Below are 13628 nucleotides of genomic sequence, written 5' to 3'. Positions count from 1 at the left end.
GGTAAGTGAAGTTTCTGGGAATACTGAAGAATGAGATACAACCCATTGGCTTTGAAAAATGATGTCACAACTAACGACAGATGATACATTGCAAAGACACAGATGAATGTTGAGAAGCAAAGAATGTAGTGCAGAGAAAACAGTTCGTAGACATGTACCACACGTACCCACTTTCTAATGTAATTTTACGCATATCGCTCTTTTATTTTTATTTTTTGCAGTAGAAAGCCCTACTACCCTATTCGTCAGTTCACCTATATAGGTCAACTGAAAGATAGAATACAAGGGCTTGTGAAAGAAAAAAAAGGACATAGGGCTAGTAAAAAAAAAAAAAAAAAAAAAAAAAAACGACATAGGGCTAGGGAAAGAAAAAAAAGGGACATGCATAACATTGCTATGGAATACCTCAGCTGACATGTATAGGTTGTATCCTGTTCCTCAGTTGAGCCATATAGATCAACTGAAGTACAAGATACAGATTTGACGCATGTCATGTTTTTCACCTTCACGATTACTAGTAGCAACTGAAGAATAGGATACTAGGCCAAAAATTCGACAAATGTTAAATTTGTATCCTGTACTTCCGTTGACCTACATAGGTGAGCTGAAGAACAGAATACAACCTTCGTAGTTCAACTGGGAAGTATGATGCCAGTGTTATGTATGTAGCTTTTTTGCTTTCGCTATACTAGTAGCCTATTCTTGACTTGACCTACATAGTACAGGATATGAAACAACTACAGAGGAAACATCAATTGAAATGACTCACTATCAGACGAAGGTATAATTCAAATTGTGTACACAAAAGGTTTTAAAATTACAACAAGCGACAAAAAGCGTACACAATATCTCTCTCTTAATAACATTTATTTATTTATGATTATGACCTTTGCCACAGAATATAACTATTTATTTTCTATGGCTCGAACAAACAATAACGTCATATTTTAGTCATTCATCAAAACTAGCGAGTTGTATCAACACCATCTAGAAGGTGTTGGTTGTATCCTATTCTTCAGCTGACCTGAGTTTCCAATTCCTTGAAAACAGCATAACGTGACCTCTCAAATAAACAATACCGAATGAGCTGCAAAACTGCCGGGGAGAATCAGCTGACAGTCACACGATTTAAAACTGACCTTAGGGGAACACCATTGTTACCAGCATTTACTTTGTATTACCAATATAAGTAACGTTGCATCTGATCTCCGTTCACCCCATCGAATTATTTCTACTTGATTTAAGATATCGTTTATTTGTGGAATAGCGGTTAAATGCACAGTATGCAAGGTCAAACAAACCCGACTGCGCAAATGCAGGAAATGTCAATATAAAACGCGTCTTTTTAGATGTCACCATATTGGAGATCACTCGAATCTTCCGCACAGTCAAATTTGTTAGAGATAATTACCTTGAGCATTTATCTTTGTTTGGTGAAGAAGTGATTATATCTTTACATGGTGTCAATGATCTTTGCATTACAGCAGTGTGTGGTGTGCGTTTGTTGTCATTGGTTGTTTGCGGTTTGATTGTGGAGGGGGCATTGTTATGAGTTATCCGTGTGACTTTTCGATAACGTCAGTGCAACGCTAGCCTCAGTGAAACTTCAAGATGTGGAGATTTGTGACTGTTTTGTTCTGTATTCACGTTGCAAGCTGTCTTGTGTTTTATCAACCAGAGCAGATACACCTTTCATATGGAGGTATGTTGTAAATAGTTGTCAGACGCAGAATTACCATTTCGTTTCCAAGCATTTGCTAATTTGTCGCGCAAATGCACATTTCACGACTTGAATACTGACAGTCCAAATTAAATGTGAAACCACTGTGAACTCGTTGAGTTTGATGAACGAGGTAATAAAAACTACGTAAACTGCGTTTGTGTACGACAACACGGAATTGTTGTGTTTGTTGCTAAATTAAGATACTAACTACAGGCAGCAAACACAGAGTGAAACTTGTAGCACTTTCGACGGAGAGTAGTGATGAGAAATTAAATATATCATCACAGTGAATTTTAGGATGTTAATTTTTCGTAATTTATCAGTGTTTTCCAGCATTATGTTGTTTCCGATCTTGTCCGCCTAAATAAAATTCCAGGTCAAACATGGAGAACAAAAGAAATCATAATAAAGTTTATAGAGCTAAATTGAAACTGCGTATCGGGCTACAACAAAACAGCGTATTAAAGATGCTCGTCACAATTGCGGTGACTCACAATGATTTATTTTAGTTATTCGTCAAAAAATCTTTCCAGGTTGTGGGGACACAGCCACGAAAGATTTTGCACAAGTTGCACTGTATTGCTTCAAGTGTCTTATATCTCAAATATTGGAAATATTCTGCTACTGAATTGAAGCAACGATCTAATAAGAATGTGCTTAGGATTTTAGAAAAGAGTGTGAACGGTGGTATGATTTTTAACGTATTTTCAAGACTATTGTAAATTTGTATACCACTGTTTGTTGTGGAGGTTCTACAGGCTGATACCCTTACTGAGTGGACATGAAGCTTTTCCTTGTAACATGCTCATGGATACAGTTTTCATTTCTGTTTGCAAATTCTTTCTTACGTACTCATAGATTTATAGGCCCTATGTACGTACATTACAGTGGGAGGATTGATGACTTTCTAAAGAGAGGATTTCAAGAATCAGTTTCTTGAGCATGTTGCATTCCTGTAACAGTTCTTTTCTGGTTTAGGAAAATGAGTGAACTAGGTGGTGTATTACCCCAGAATGTAACTCCGTACAGTAGAATGCTATGGAATTGAGCAAAGTAGGTAATTTAGACACTGTTAAAACTTGCTTTAATAGAGTGTAATTGTAGACTATAACACGTTTTATTTAGTGTTAAATTTATTTTGTTTATTTGTATGTGCCATTTGAAGTTATTTTGAAGCCACATGCCTAAAAAAGTTGTTTCCAGAGACAATGAAATTTTGTTAGCTTATTGTCACACCAGTGCTGCATGTGTCACTTTTAAAGAGAAATTTAGGTGTTTCTTTTGTGTTTATCAGTAGTTCATTGCAATCAAATCATCTATTTAGCTGTGCTGCTGTTTTATTTACAGCTGCTTCTAGTTGACTTGGGTGTTTCCTGTAATAAGGATGTTTGTGTCATCTGCAAAAAAAAAAAGTCTGCATCTGAGAAACATATCCTATAATTTTCCTTTAGTTCATTTTTATTTGTATTTTCTGTTTCCTTTTTGTCAGGTAAGATGGAAGTCATTTTCCTGTAGTACATGCTTGTCCAACAGTATGTTGTGGTCCATTGCTTGTAGGGCAGTGTGACTAAAATCATCGATGGCACTAGTTGAAACATCCTGGCAGATAAAAACTGTTTGCCAGAATGAGACTCGAACTCGGGATCTTTGACTTTCACGGGCAAGTGCTCTACCAGCTGAGCTACCCAAGCACAACTCACGCCCAGTCCCCACAGCTTTACTTCAGCCAGTATCTTTTTATTCCAGTAGTGCTAGTTCTGCAAGGTTTGCAGGAGAGCTTCTGTGAAGTTTAGGAGACGAGATACTGGCTGTGAGAATGGGGCGTGAGTCCTGCTTTGGTAGCTCAGTTGGTAGATCACTTGCCTGCGAAAGGCAAAAGTCCTGAGTTCATGTCTTGGCCTGGTACACAGTTTTAATCTGCCAGGAAGTTTCATATCGGCTGCAGAGTGAAAATTTCAATATGGCACTAGTTTTTCCTGAATCCATGCTGAGCATCAGTGAGAATTTTGTTTTTCTCTAAAAATTTTGTTAACTAGTTATACGTCACATCTTCTGTGATTTTACTTAAGCCTGATAATATGGCAGTTGGTCTATAGTTTTAGTTAGTCTCCTTTCTTATGAATAGGGACTACTTGATCAATTTTTAAACACAGTGGAAATGTACCTTTCAGAAAAGATCAATTGCTTATATCAGCAAGAGGCAGTGATACAAAACTTGTCAGTTGCTTTGCAGTTGCAGTACAGTTTCTCAGTGAAAAATATGGTAACACACTGATCGTTTATCTGACCGGTTTCGCACATTATATCTTTAATATCATTTTAAAATTTTTGTTTTGCATTTTAGTGGTGATCGTTTTCACCTCATTGACCATAACAGAGGCTATGTGCATTTGACTTACTTTGCACAATCCAGATCCTTTCTGAAGCTCAATAGCCTCATGGACTGTGAGCCCTTGCAACCAGTTTTCTCAGAAGCTGTTAGGAAATGCTCATTAATGACATTTGTAAGTGCGTCCAGTTTCGTTAATCAAATTAGGCCTACCACAATGTCAATAATTTCCATGCTGGATACATTTTCATCTTTTTTTCCCAACTCCCTTTTGATAACACTCAAGATGGTTTACTGTTTGAGTTGTCTATTTTAGATTTAAAATGTAAGGATTTGGAGCACGTTACATTTCTTTTTAGGATTTTACGATATAATCTATAGTGTTCTTTTATTGCAGTCACATTAGAACTACTTTGTGTTGTATCTAACTTTCTTTGTCTTACATGAAATTTTCATCGCTTTCTAATCCACAGTTTCACTTTGAAAACCTGAGGATTAATTTTTACAGTTTTCTTGTGAAATACTGCTTCAAATAGGGACTTGAATTCATCTGTGACTAGCTTAAATTTGATATTAACATTTCTTTCTTCATATATTGGGCTCCAGTCAGTCTTATGCTGCAAAAGCTGTTTGAATTTTTCTAATGTGTCCATATTGATTCTTCTGAAAGACCTAAAAACTGGTTAAGATTTATTGTTAAAACATAATGTCATATGCAACTGTCCATTGTTGTCCGTCAGACCATACGATATTGAAAGCTTCAGTTAATTCAACACACACACACCTACACCTACTCCTACTATTCTTCTTCAGAATAGGAGCAGTTGTCAAGCAAATAAGATTTCATTTTGTGTTTGAATTTTATTTTACTATCTATTGAATTCTTTCCATCACTGCAGAAGTGGTCAGAGATTGTTATGGCTGGTCACTTTGCTCCTTTCTGTGCTTGCTAAGACTGAGTGATAGGTATCATCTGCAACGTACTGTTGGTTGTGATTTTGAGTAAAATTAAAAACTGATGTAGGTAGGTTGAAAATGGGAAATACCTAGTAGGAACACTTATCGTTCTTTAATTTTTTGAAGGGCTGCTATAGGGTGTACAAGAAATTGTGTTCTATGCTTGATGAGTGTGTGTGTGTGTGTGTGTGTGTGTGTGTGTGTGTGTGTGTGTGTGTGTGTGTGTTGAGTGAGTGAGTGAGAGAGAGAGGGAGGTCAATAGTCTTCTGCACCTTTGTGGTCATGCGTCTTGTAGCAATTCTTTTGTAGCAAACTGTGGCATTTTACTTGCCTTCTTGGAAGAGACTAATTAGTGAAGAAGTAGAGTTTTATAATGCTAACCCATCACTGTAAACATTCAGTGGATGCTAATACTTTCAATTCCACTAAAATAAAAAAAACCCACTTTCTAAATGAAAATTCTGATTTACAGAATGAAATATTACAGATGTTAAATGAAATGATTAAGGGAAAGAATCTCTGGAAACCAGAAGGAAAAGCTGTTTTGTGATATGTTTGAACACGTCTAGAAATAGGGGTCTATACTTCAATAATGGAGTAAGCGTTAAGTGAACCTTGACAGTGTAAGTGAAAATAAGCATCAATAGTTGAAGTGCTCTTAACAATGTATATGTCACTCTGTTTCTCCATAATTATTCCTACTTTCATAATTTCTGTTCAGTACTGATTCAGCTGAGATCTTTATATCTCATACATGGTCTTCCTTCAGCCCCACAGTTGGCTAATGGTGCCATTAATTCAACTTTTTTGTCCATTTCTCACATACAGCATATCGTGTAAATCATTGTAAAACTATTTGGTCATGAAGACCACCAATTTTAGCCTGCTTTCATTGATTTTTATTTTCCTATGTGCAGCCTTGAGAAGGAACACTGTGTTTTGGCTATAATAATTGTTTCAATAAAAATTTAGCATTTTATTTTCCAGATGTTACTGGGACTACTCATTAGATTTTCCTCTTTTGCCTACTGCATGTAGCCTATTTTGTAATATTTCAGGGTTATTGGTGTCAAAAGCTTTGGAAAAGTCTAAAATATACTTCTAACACAGTCACCCCTGTCAGCTTTTGTAAAATTTTGTTACGGCGAATACTGTACATTTTCTACGGTAAAAGCAAAAAATTCACATCATTTAAAAGGTTCTACAACAACAACAAAAAGGTTCTACTTATTCAGGTGAATCAGTAGTCTGCCTTTAATGATTGATTCTGTTATGTTTTTAGATTGACGAGAGTATGGAAACAGGCCTATATCTGTCTTCTTTTTTCTTATAATTCTTTAATACGAGCACAACTCATGCCTGCTTTAGATACTCCAGAAAAATACTTTGAACTAAACGACCAATTTATTACAGCATTTGTTGACGGGGTTTGTACATTGCCCATGCAGGCTTTCAGAAAACACACACACACACACACACATACACACACACACACACACACACACACACACACACACACACACACACAGAGACAGACAGACAGAGAGAGAGAGAGAGAGAGAGAGAGAGTGAGTGTTTTCTTTCAGTGTCTTCAAATTTTCTTCCTTGATGAGTGATGGTGATGTCATCTGCATGTGTGAATCATTTTATTTCTGGCTGATGTGGCTTGTCATTTGTGTACACGCGGAACATAGTAGGGAAAAGAACACTCTCTTGTTATAATATATGTATTTTCAGTTTCTCCATCTACGTTTCTTCCCCTGGATTGTTACGAAAATGAAATGTCGTGTGACGAGGGCCTCCCGTCAGGTAGACCGTTCGCCTGGTGCAAGTCTTTCGATTTGACGCCACTTCGGCAACTTGCGCGTCAATGGGGATGAAATGATGATGATGATTAGGACAACACAACACCCAGTCCCTGAGCGGAGAAAATCTCCGACCCAGCCGGGAATCGAACCCGGGCCCTTTGGATTGACAGTCTGTCGTGCTGACTACTCAGCTATCGGGGGCGGCTGGAGTGTTATGTAAAATACTCTGTTCTGCAGCATGCCTGTTAACATGTCAGTCAGTCAAATGTCCTTTGTTATTTCATTGCCCTTCGTGAGGATGTGTTTGTGGTCTGCTGTATTGCACACAGCAGAAAGATAAACACAAACAGCAGTGCTCAGTTATTACTTTTCCATTCAAAACTGTCTTTTGTGTGTTGAATCATAATATTATTTGACCAGCACATGTTTGTCTGGTCTGGAACCAGCTTTTTGAGGGATAAGTTTTCTATCGATTTTGGTTGTTATTCTTGGCAGAATCATTCTTTCAGGTAGCTAATCTAGGTGGCTGTTTAAAAATAAATAGGATGGAAATTTTTTGACCCAGTGGGCTCTTTGCCCAACTATTCACCTTTGAATTTGCAATACATTACATTTACGTGTGGTGGGCTCAGTGTTCTCATTGCTATCGACAGTATCGTAAGCCTTCGTATTAAGGGACACTGCTAAGTGGTTTAGGATACCTCAGGACTTCACTGCCTCTAGTAATGGCAAAGTGTAGGCTGCCAGGTCTTCTCACTTGTCAGCGAAATGGAAGTGGACGAAGTGGAAATCAGCATATGGCTGAAGGTTAGATACATGACAAGGACACACACACACACACACACACACACACACACACACACACACAGAGTCCGAATGGGGAAAGTCTCCGACCCAGCCAGGAATTGAACCTGGTGAGTGAGTACAAAAATCCGGAGATTTTTGGAGTCACCTACAGTGTGTAAAGCTATATCTTAAGATGATGATGTTGCCTGCTTTTGATGACTCCTTAGTTTATTGAGTTAAGCTGCAGACCCCAAAAATGATTTCTGCCTACCAACATGGTACGAACATGAACACAACCTAGCAGTTTCGTCTACAAGTCAGTAGAATGAAGGACACTTCTTACAAGTGCCATAAAAACAGTGTCAAAGGATTTTTTTGTACAAATTGTTTTATTGTTTCTCAGAATATCTGCTTTTAAAATTTACACACATTTTGGTGCTGTCCAGCCAGTTGTGGAAACACGTGTTTTAGTCTGAAGTTTGTACCCGAAAAATGTGGTTTTGCACAGATACAGTAACTTCTGCAGGTGACGAAAATCTCAGTCCTGCCAATTGTTGTTTGAGGTAAGGGAACAAAAAGTATTTGTGAGGTGATAAATTGTGAATATGGACAATGAGACATCAACATGTTGGTTTTTTTCCATCAAATACTCTATTGTTTGACATGCTGTGTTACAATAATGGTCAGTATGTATCGAGCATAACTATGGGAACAAGTGTTTTTCTTGGAAATGTTTCACAAACATACGACATCCATTTACTTCGGATTCTCTCACAACACCCAAACAATTAGTTGCTGCGAGGTTCCTGGCTTGTAACAATATATATGACAAAGTTTTGGCTCTCCTTATGATACTGTAAATGGATTTTACATTCCCTCTGATGAAGATATTGAGCTATTCATTAAACCAGTCAACACAAATAAGTGTTCAAGCTTCGGTTGAATTGTACGGAATCCTCGGGAACAAATCTTTTTCACAGACAAATGTTCAAACAAAACCAATAAAATCTAAACCGTTGCATGGAGGGTCATGAGTTCAAAACTCACCTGGACTGTACAATTTTAATTTCTATATTTGGTTCGAATACGTTCAAGAAGTATCCACCACTATCGAGAATCATTGTACTGGAATGTTCTGTAGCTGTATATATACTGTATGTGTTCTGGCTGGAGGCAGTCGCTCTGTGGTCTTGTATGTGCAAGTGCTAAGTAAACCTTTGTTAAGTGAAGTTAGTGTTCGTCATTCCTCTAATTACACGTTCTTTTACGTGACATTATTCTGGTGGAAGCTGCCATTTACGTGGCAAGAAACCCGAGTTTGAGCCATATTCACAGATTGCAGTCTATTGAAGACAGACGAAGAAGAGGACGTTACGATGACAGCAACTCCTTGCCACCACATGAGACATCCTTCCAGGTTCTCTGTTGACAATGGCCAAGATCCAAACAAGTGGCTGAATGTATATGAGCATACAGCCACATTTAAGAAGTGGAATGACACCGTGTGTTTGGCTAATGTATTTTTCTGCTTGGAGGGCACTGCCAAGCAATGGCATGAGAACAACGAGGAGAAGTTCACAAGCTGGAAAGTGTTCCAGGCAGAACTGCACAAGTATTTCGGCGACACACGACGACAGAAGTGCATGGCTGAAGATAAACTAAAGTGCAGGGCACAGCGTCCAGGAGAAACTACAGCATCCTAAATTCAAGATGTCTTGGAGCTGTGTAAAATATTGTACCCTAGAATGGAGGAGGAAGACAAGATTGCACATCTCATGAAAGGTGTTGCTGAGGACAAGTATCAAGCCCTACTCCTGAAGGAGGTTTCGACAGCAGACAACTTCATAAAATGGTGCCAATATATCGAGACAATGCATCAAAAAAGAATTACACGCAAGAAGTTTGAACTGCTTTCAAATGTCATACGATGTCTGTGATGGAGCAAGCAACTGATTTCACAAGTGTTCTTCGTCAGATAGTGAGAGAGGAGTTTGAAAAGGCACTTGGATTGCACGGCGAGCAAAAAACCGAGACACTTCAAGAGGTCATCGGGAAGGAAGTGGAACAGACATTGAACCCAATCTCTCGTCCTGAAAAAGTCGAGACCCAACCAGAGTTACTTTCCTATAATGTGGCATGAGGAACCTGTTTGGGCACCAAGGAAAACTGACGTCTGGAGGACCCAGGATAACCAACCAGTATGTTTCCACTGTGGATGACCAGGACGTGGTACGCTATTGTCGAGAAAGGCGGCGGATATATGACGACGCCCGCACCAGAAGACAGCAGACTGATCTTAGACGATGCCAATTCCGGGACGACGAAGATGAACAAGAAAATGTGGGTGCAGGATGACACAGGTCACTATCGCCATAAGCTAGCCGCTGGAGAGGACGCTCCCCAACCCGCCAGTCGAGGTCTCCAGCTGATCATTTAGCTGCCGCAACCTGGAAAACTAAAGGCTGTGACCTTCCTTGGAGGTGAGGCCGCCGAAGAGAAAAATCCTCCACCATCGATCACTACAAAAATGATTGGGAACTACGTCAATAACCTCATGGATGGCTGACCAGCCCAAGGTCTTGTGGACTCTGGAGCATCATATTCAGTCATTTCGGAGAAGTACCATCACGAGTTGCAGAAAACCATATTTGTCGACAACAAAACATCTGTGCTGAAGGTGGCTAATGGGAAATATGTAAAACCTACAGGAAGATGTACCACTCGTGTGGGTGTAAGTGGTCATACACAGCCCTTAGAATTCATCGTCTGACAAGAGAGTAGTCATGATGTTATTCTCGGATAGGACTTTTTGAAAGATTCTCAGGCAATTATAGATTGTGGTCACTCGAAGCTTATGCTAGACGAGATGAGATACTGTGGACAAGAAGATGCGCATCCGAGTGTGTGGAGACTGTGTGCTGGATGAAGTGATCATTCCTGCAGTCAGCACTAGAAAGGTAACCATCACGTGTCATGCCATGCGTCAACCCATGGATCTTGTAGTAGGGTGTAAGAGAAGCATACCACTGAAGAATAACTTGGCCATCTCAGCCTCTGTCATCTCATTTAAGAATGGATTCGATGAATTGTGGATAGTTAACTGTCGCCGAGAACCGCAGATCCTTCCAAGACGCAAGCACGTAGCAAATGCTGAGTCGTTAATTGAAGAACAGCTGAGCGTCATAGAAACCTCCCATGCTGAGTCTGTGCGTGAATTTTGGGCTACCACTATGAGACAAGATCTTCTAGCTCGACTATCACCAGATCTCACTAAGGAACAACAGAAGAAACTACTCGCCATTCTTCAAGAATTCTCTGAATGCTTCAATCCACAGGTGAAGAGCAAATTAGACAAATTTATGGTGAAGCACCGGATTAGCACTGGCGACCATCAACCAATAAGCCAGAGAACATACCGTGTGTCGGCAACGGAATGTCGGATAATTCGCGACGAGGTAGAGAAAATGATGGAGAATGACATCATTCAGCCTTCGCAGAGCCCATGGTCGTCACCATTGGTCCTCATCGGGAAGAAGGATGGCAGTTGGTGCTTTTGTGTTAATTACAGGAAGTTTAATGAGATAATAAACAGGACATTTACCTTCTTCCACGAATTGACGACACACTAGATTGTCTGAAGGGGGCTAAGTTTTTCTCAACGATGGACATGTACTCGGGATACTGGCAAATCAAAGTAGATGAGGCTAATCGTGAGGAAATTGCATTCATCACCTGAGGGCCTGTATGAGTTTAAGGTGATGCCATTTGGTTTGTGTAATGCACAAGCAACTTTTGAACGGATGATGGATGATCTTCTTAGGCATCTGAAGTGGACGACGCGTCTTTGTTATTTAGATGACATTATAGTGTTCTAAGAGACATCTGGTGAACATAATAAGACTGAGGGCCATTCTTGAGTGTCTCCAACAAGGCAGACTGAAATGTAATCCAGGAAAGTGTCTCTTTGAAGCAAATGAAATCAAAATACGTGGACACCTTGCATCAAACGAAGTGTGTGGCCAGACGCAGAAAAGGTGAGATCTATAACAGAATTTTCTATTTCCTAAAAGTATTAGAGATGTGAAAAGCTTCCTCAGATAATGTTCTTGTTACCGTCGTTTTATCAAAGATTTTTGTATCAAAGCCAGGCCACTCCAAGGGTTGTTAAAAGCTGATGCTAAATTTATCTGGGGTGGTGCTCAACAAGATTCTTTCGATGTGCTGTGAAAAGCTCTAACAACTGATCCTGTACTTGGTCTGTATGATGAGTGAGCACCTACAGAACTACACACAGATGCCGGTGGGTATGGGATCAGTGCTGTTCTGGTGCAAATTTTGGATGGAAAGGAGAAGGTTATAGCCTATGCTTCTAGGACACTTACAAAAGCCAAGAGAAACTACCCAACTACAGAAAGAGAATGTCTTGCTGTGATCTGGACCATGTGCAAATTTCGACAGCATCCATATGGAAGGCCATTCACAGTTGTTACTGACCGTCATTCACTTTGTTGGTTGACAGGTCTTAAGGATCCAACAGGACGACTCGGCAGGTGGGCACTATGTCTTCAAGAGTATGACATTACCATAGTGTACAAAAGTGGAAGAAAACACCAAGATACTGACTGTATCTCAGGAAACCCTGTGCAAGACCATCAAGACTTTGATGAAGACAGTGACTGACTCGCTGCACTCCAGGATCTCTCTGCTGAGCAGAAGGAGGACACCAAGATATCACAAATTTTGCTTGCTTTAAATCGGTCAGAGGATGTGAAAGGACAATTTAAGATAGTTAATGGATTACTTTGCAAGAAAAACTTTGAACCGTGTGGAAAGAGGTGGCTACCAGTGGTTTCTAAATACATGTGCTTAGATGTTCTATAGAAATTCCATGACACATTGAGGCCAAACATTTAGGATTTATTAAGACATACGATAGAATCGGCAAGAGAATTTTCTGGCCAGGTTCATTTAGGAGTGTCTGTCACTATGTGCTGCACTGTTGAGTGCCAGAGGAGAAAGGCAGTTCCTCAGAAACCACCTGGCCGACTCATACCAATTCCACCAGCCGAAACTCCTCTTCAGCATGTTGGGGTTGACGTCCTCGGACGATTTCCAACATCTGGTAGTGGCAATAGATGGATTATTGTTTGCGCTGATTATCTGACATGTTATACCGTTACAAAATCTGTGAAAACAGCCGAAGCATCTGAGGTAGCCAAATTCATTGTGGAAGACATTGTATTAAAACACGGTGCCCCGAGGCATTAATTACGGATCGTGAGAAAGTTTTTCAGTCGAATCTTGTGACAGACCATTGGTGCTACATTACTCATCACATGACGACTGCCTACCATCCACAAACTAACAGGCTTACTGAATGCCTTACTAAGACCTTGGCTGACATGTTATCAATGTTGAGCAGAGCAACTGGGATGAGGTACTACCTTTCATGACGTTTGCCTACAACGCCGCCAAACAAGACACCACAGGTTTTATGCCATTTTTCCTGGTACATGGGGGTGAGGCAACTACGACGATGGACACTGTGTTTCCGTTACATCCTAATAATGTGTACGACGACTACATCGGCCAGTTGTTAACCAGAGCTGAGGAAGCTTGGCAGTTAGCTCGACTCCACATGCTTCAGGCATAAGAAAACGATCGCCGATGGTATGACGTGAGCCACCGCTCTGTTGTCTATAAGCCTGGTGACCTCATCTGGATCTACTCCTTTTTGAAAGGTTGGTCTCTCTGAGAAGCTCCTCAGGCGCTACTTTGGACCTTATAAGGTTGTAAGACGGTTATCTGTTGTTACTTATGAAGTTGAAGATTTCTATCCTGACACAAAACGATGAAAGATCAGAGATATGGTCCGCGTCCTTCGAATGAAGCCGTATAATGATACTGCAACCCAGGGTAAATTCGATGCTCCAGCGACAGGCAACATTCGGAAAGGTAACAAAGAGCGTATCGGCAAAATAAGTTCTAAGAAGATCACCGCCAGGGCGAGAATCAGTCGTCAGGA

General features: G+C 40.0%; 1 protein-coding gene across 1 annotated transcript in view; it reads left to right on the top strand.

The window, feature by feature from the left end:
* Positions 1 to 1479: 1479 nt before the first annotated feature.
* The window catches only part of LOC124550979 (acid phosphatase type 7), a 121982-nt gene continuing 109833 nt past the window's right edge, over positions 1480 to 13628 (top strand). Inside the window, exon 1 of the mRNA XM_047125799.1 lies at positions 1480 to 1702. Coding sequence (XP_046981755.1) covers positions 1612 to 1702 — 91 coding nt within the window. The 5' untranslated portion in view covers positions 1480 to 1611. The remainder of the gene's footprint in view (positions 1703 to 13628) is intronic.

The sequence above is a fragment of the Schistocerca americana genome, chromosome 9, assembly GCF_021461395.2.
Source record: "Schistocerca americana isolate TAMUIC-IGC-003095 chromosome 9, iqSchAmer2.1, whole genome shotgun sequence".
NCBI lineage: Eukaryota > Metazoa > Arthropoda > Insecta > Orthoptera > Acrididae > Schistocerca > Schistocerca americana.
Note: the sequence above shows the minus strand (reverse complement) of the source record. Positions and strands in the feature narration are given on the sequence as shown.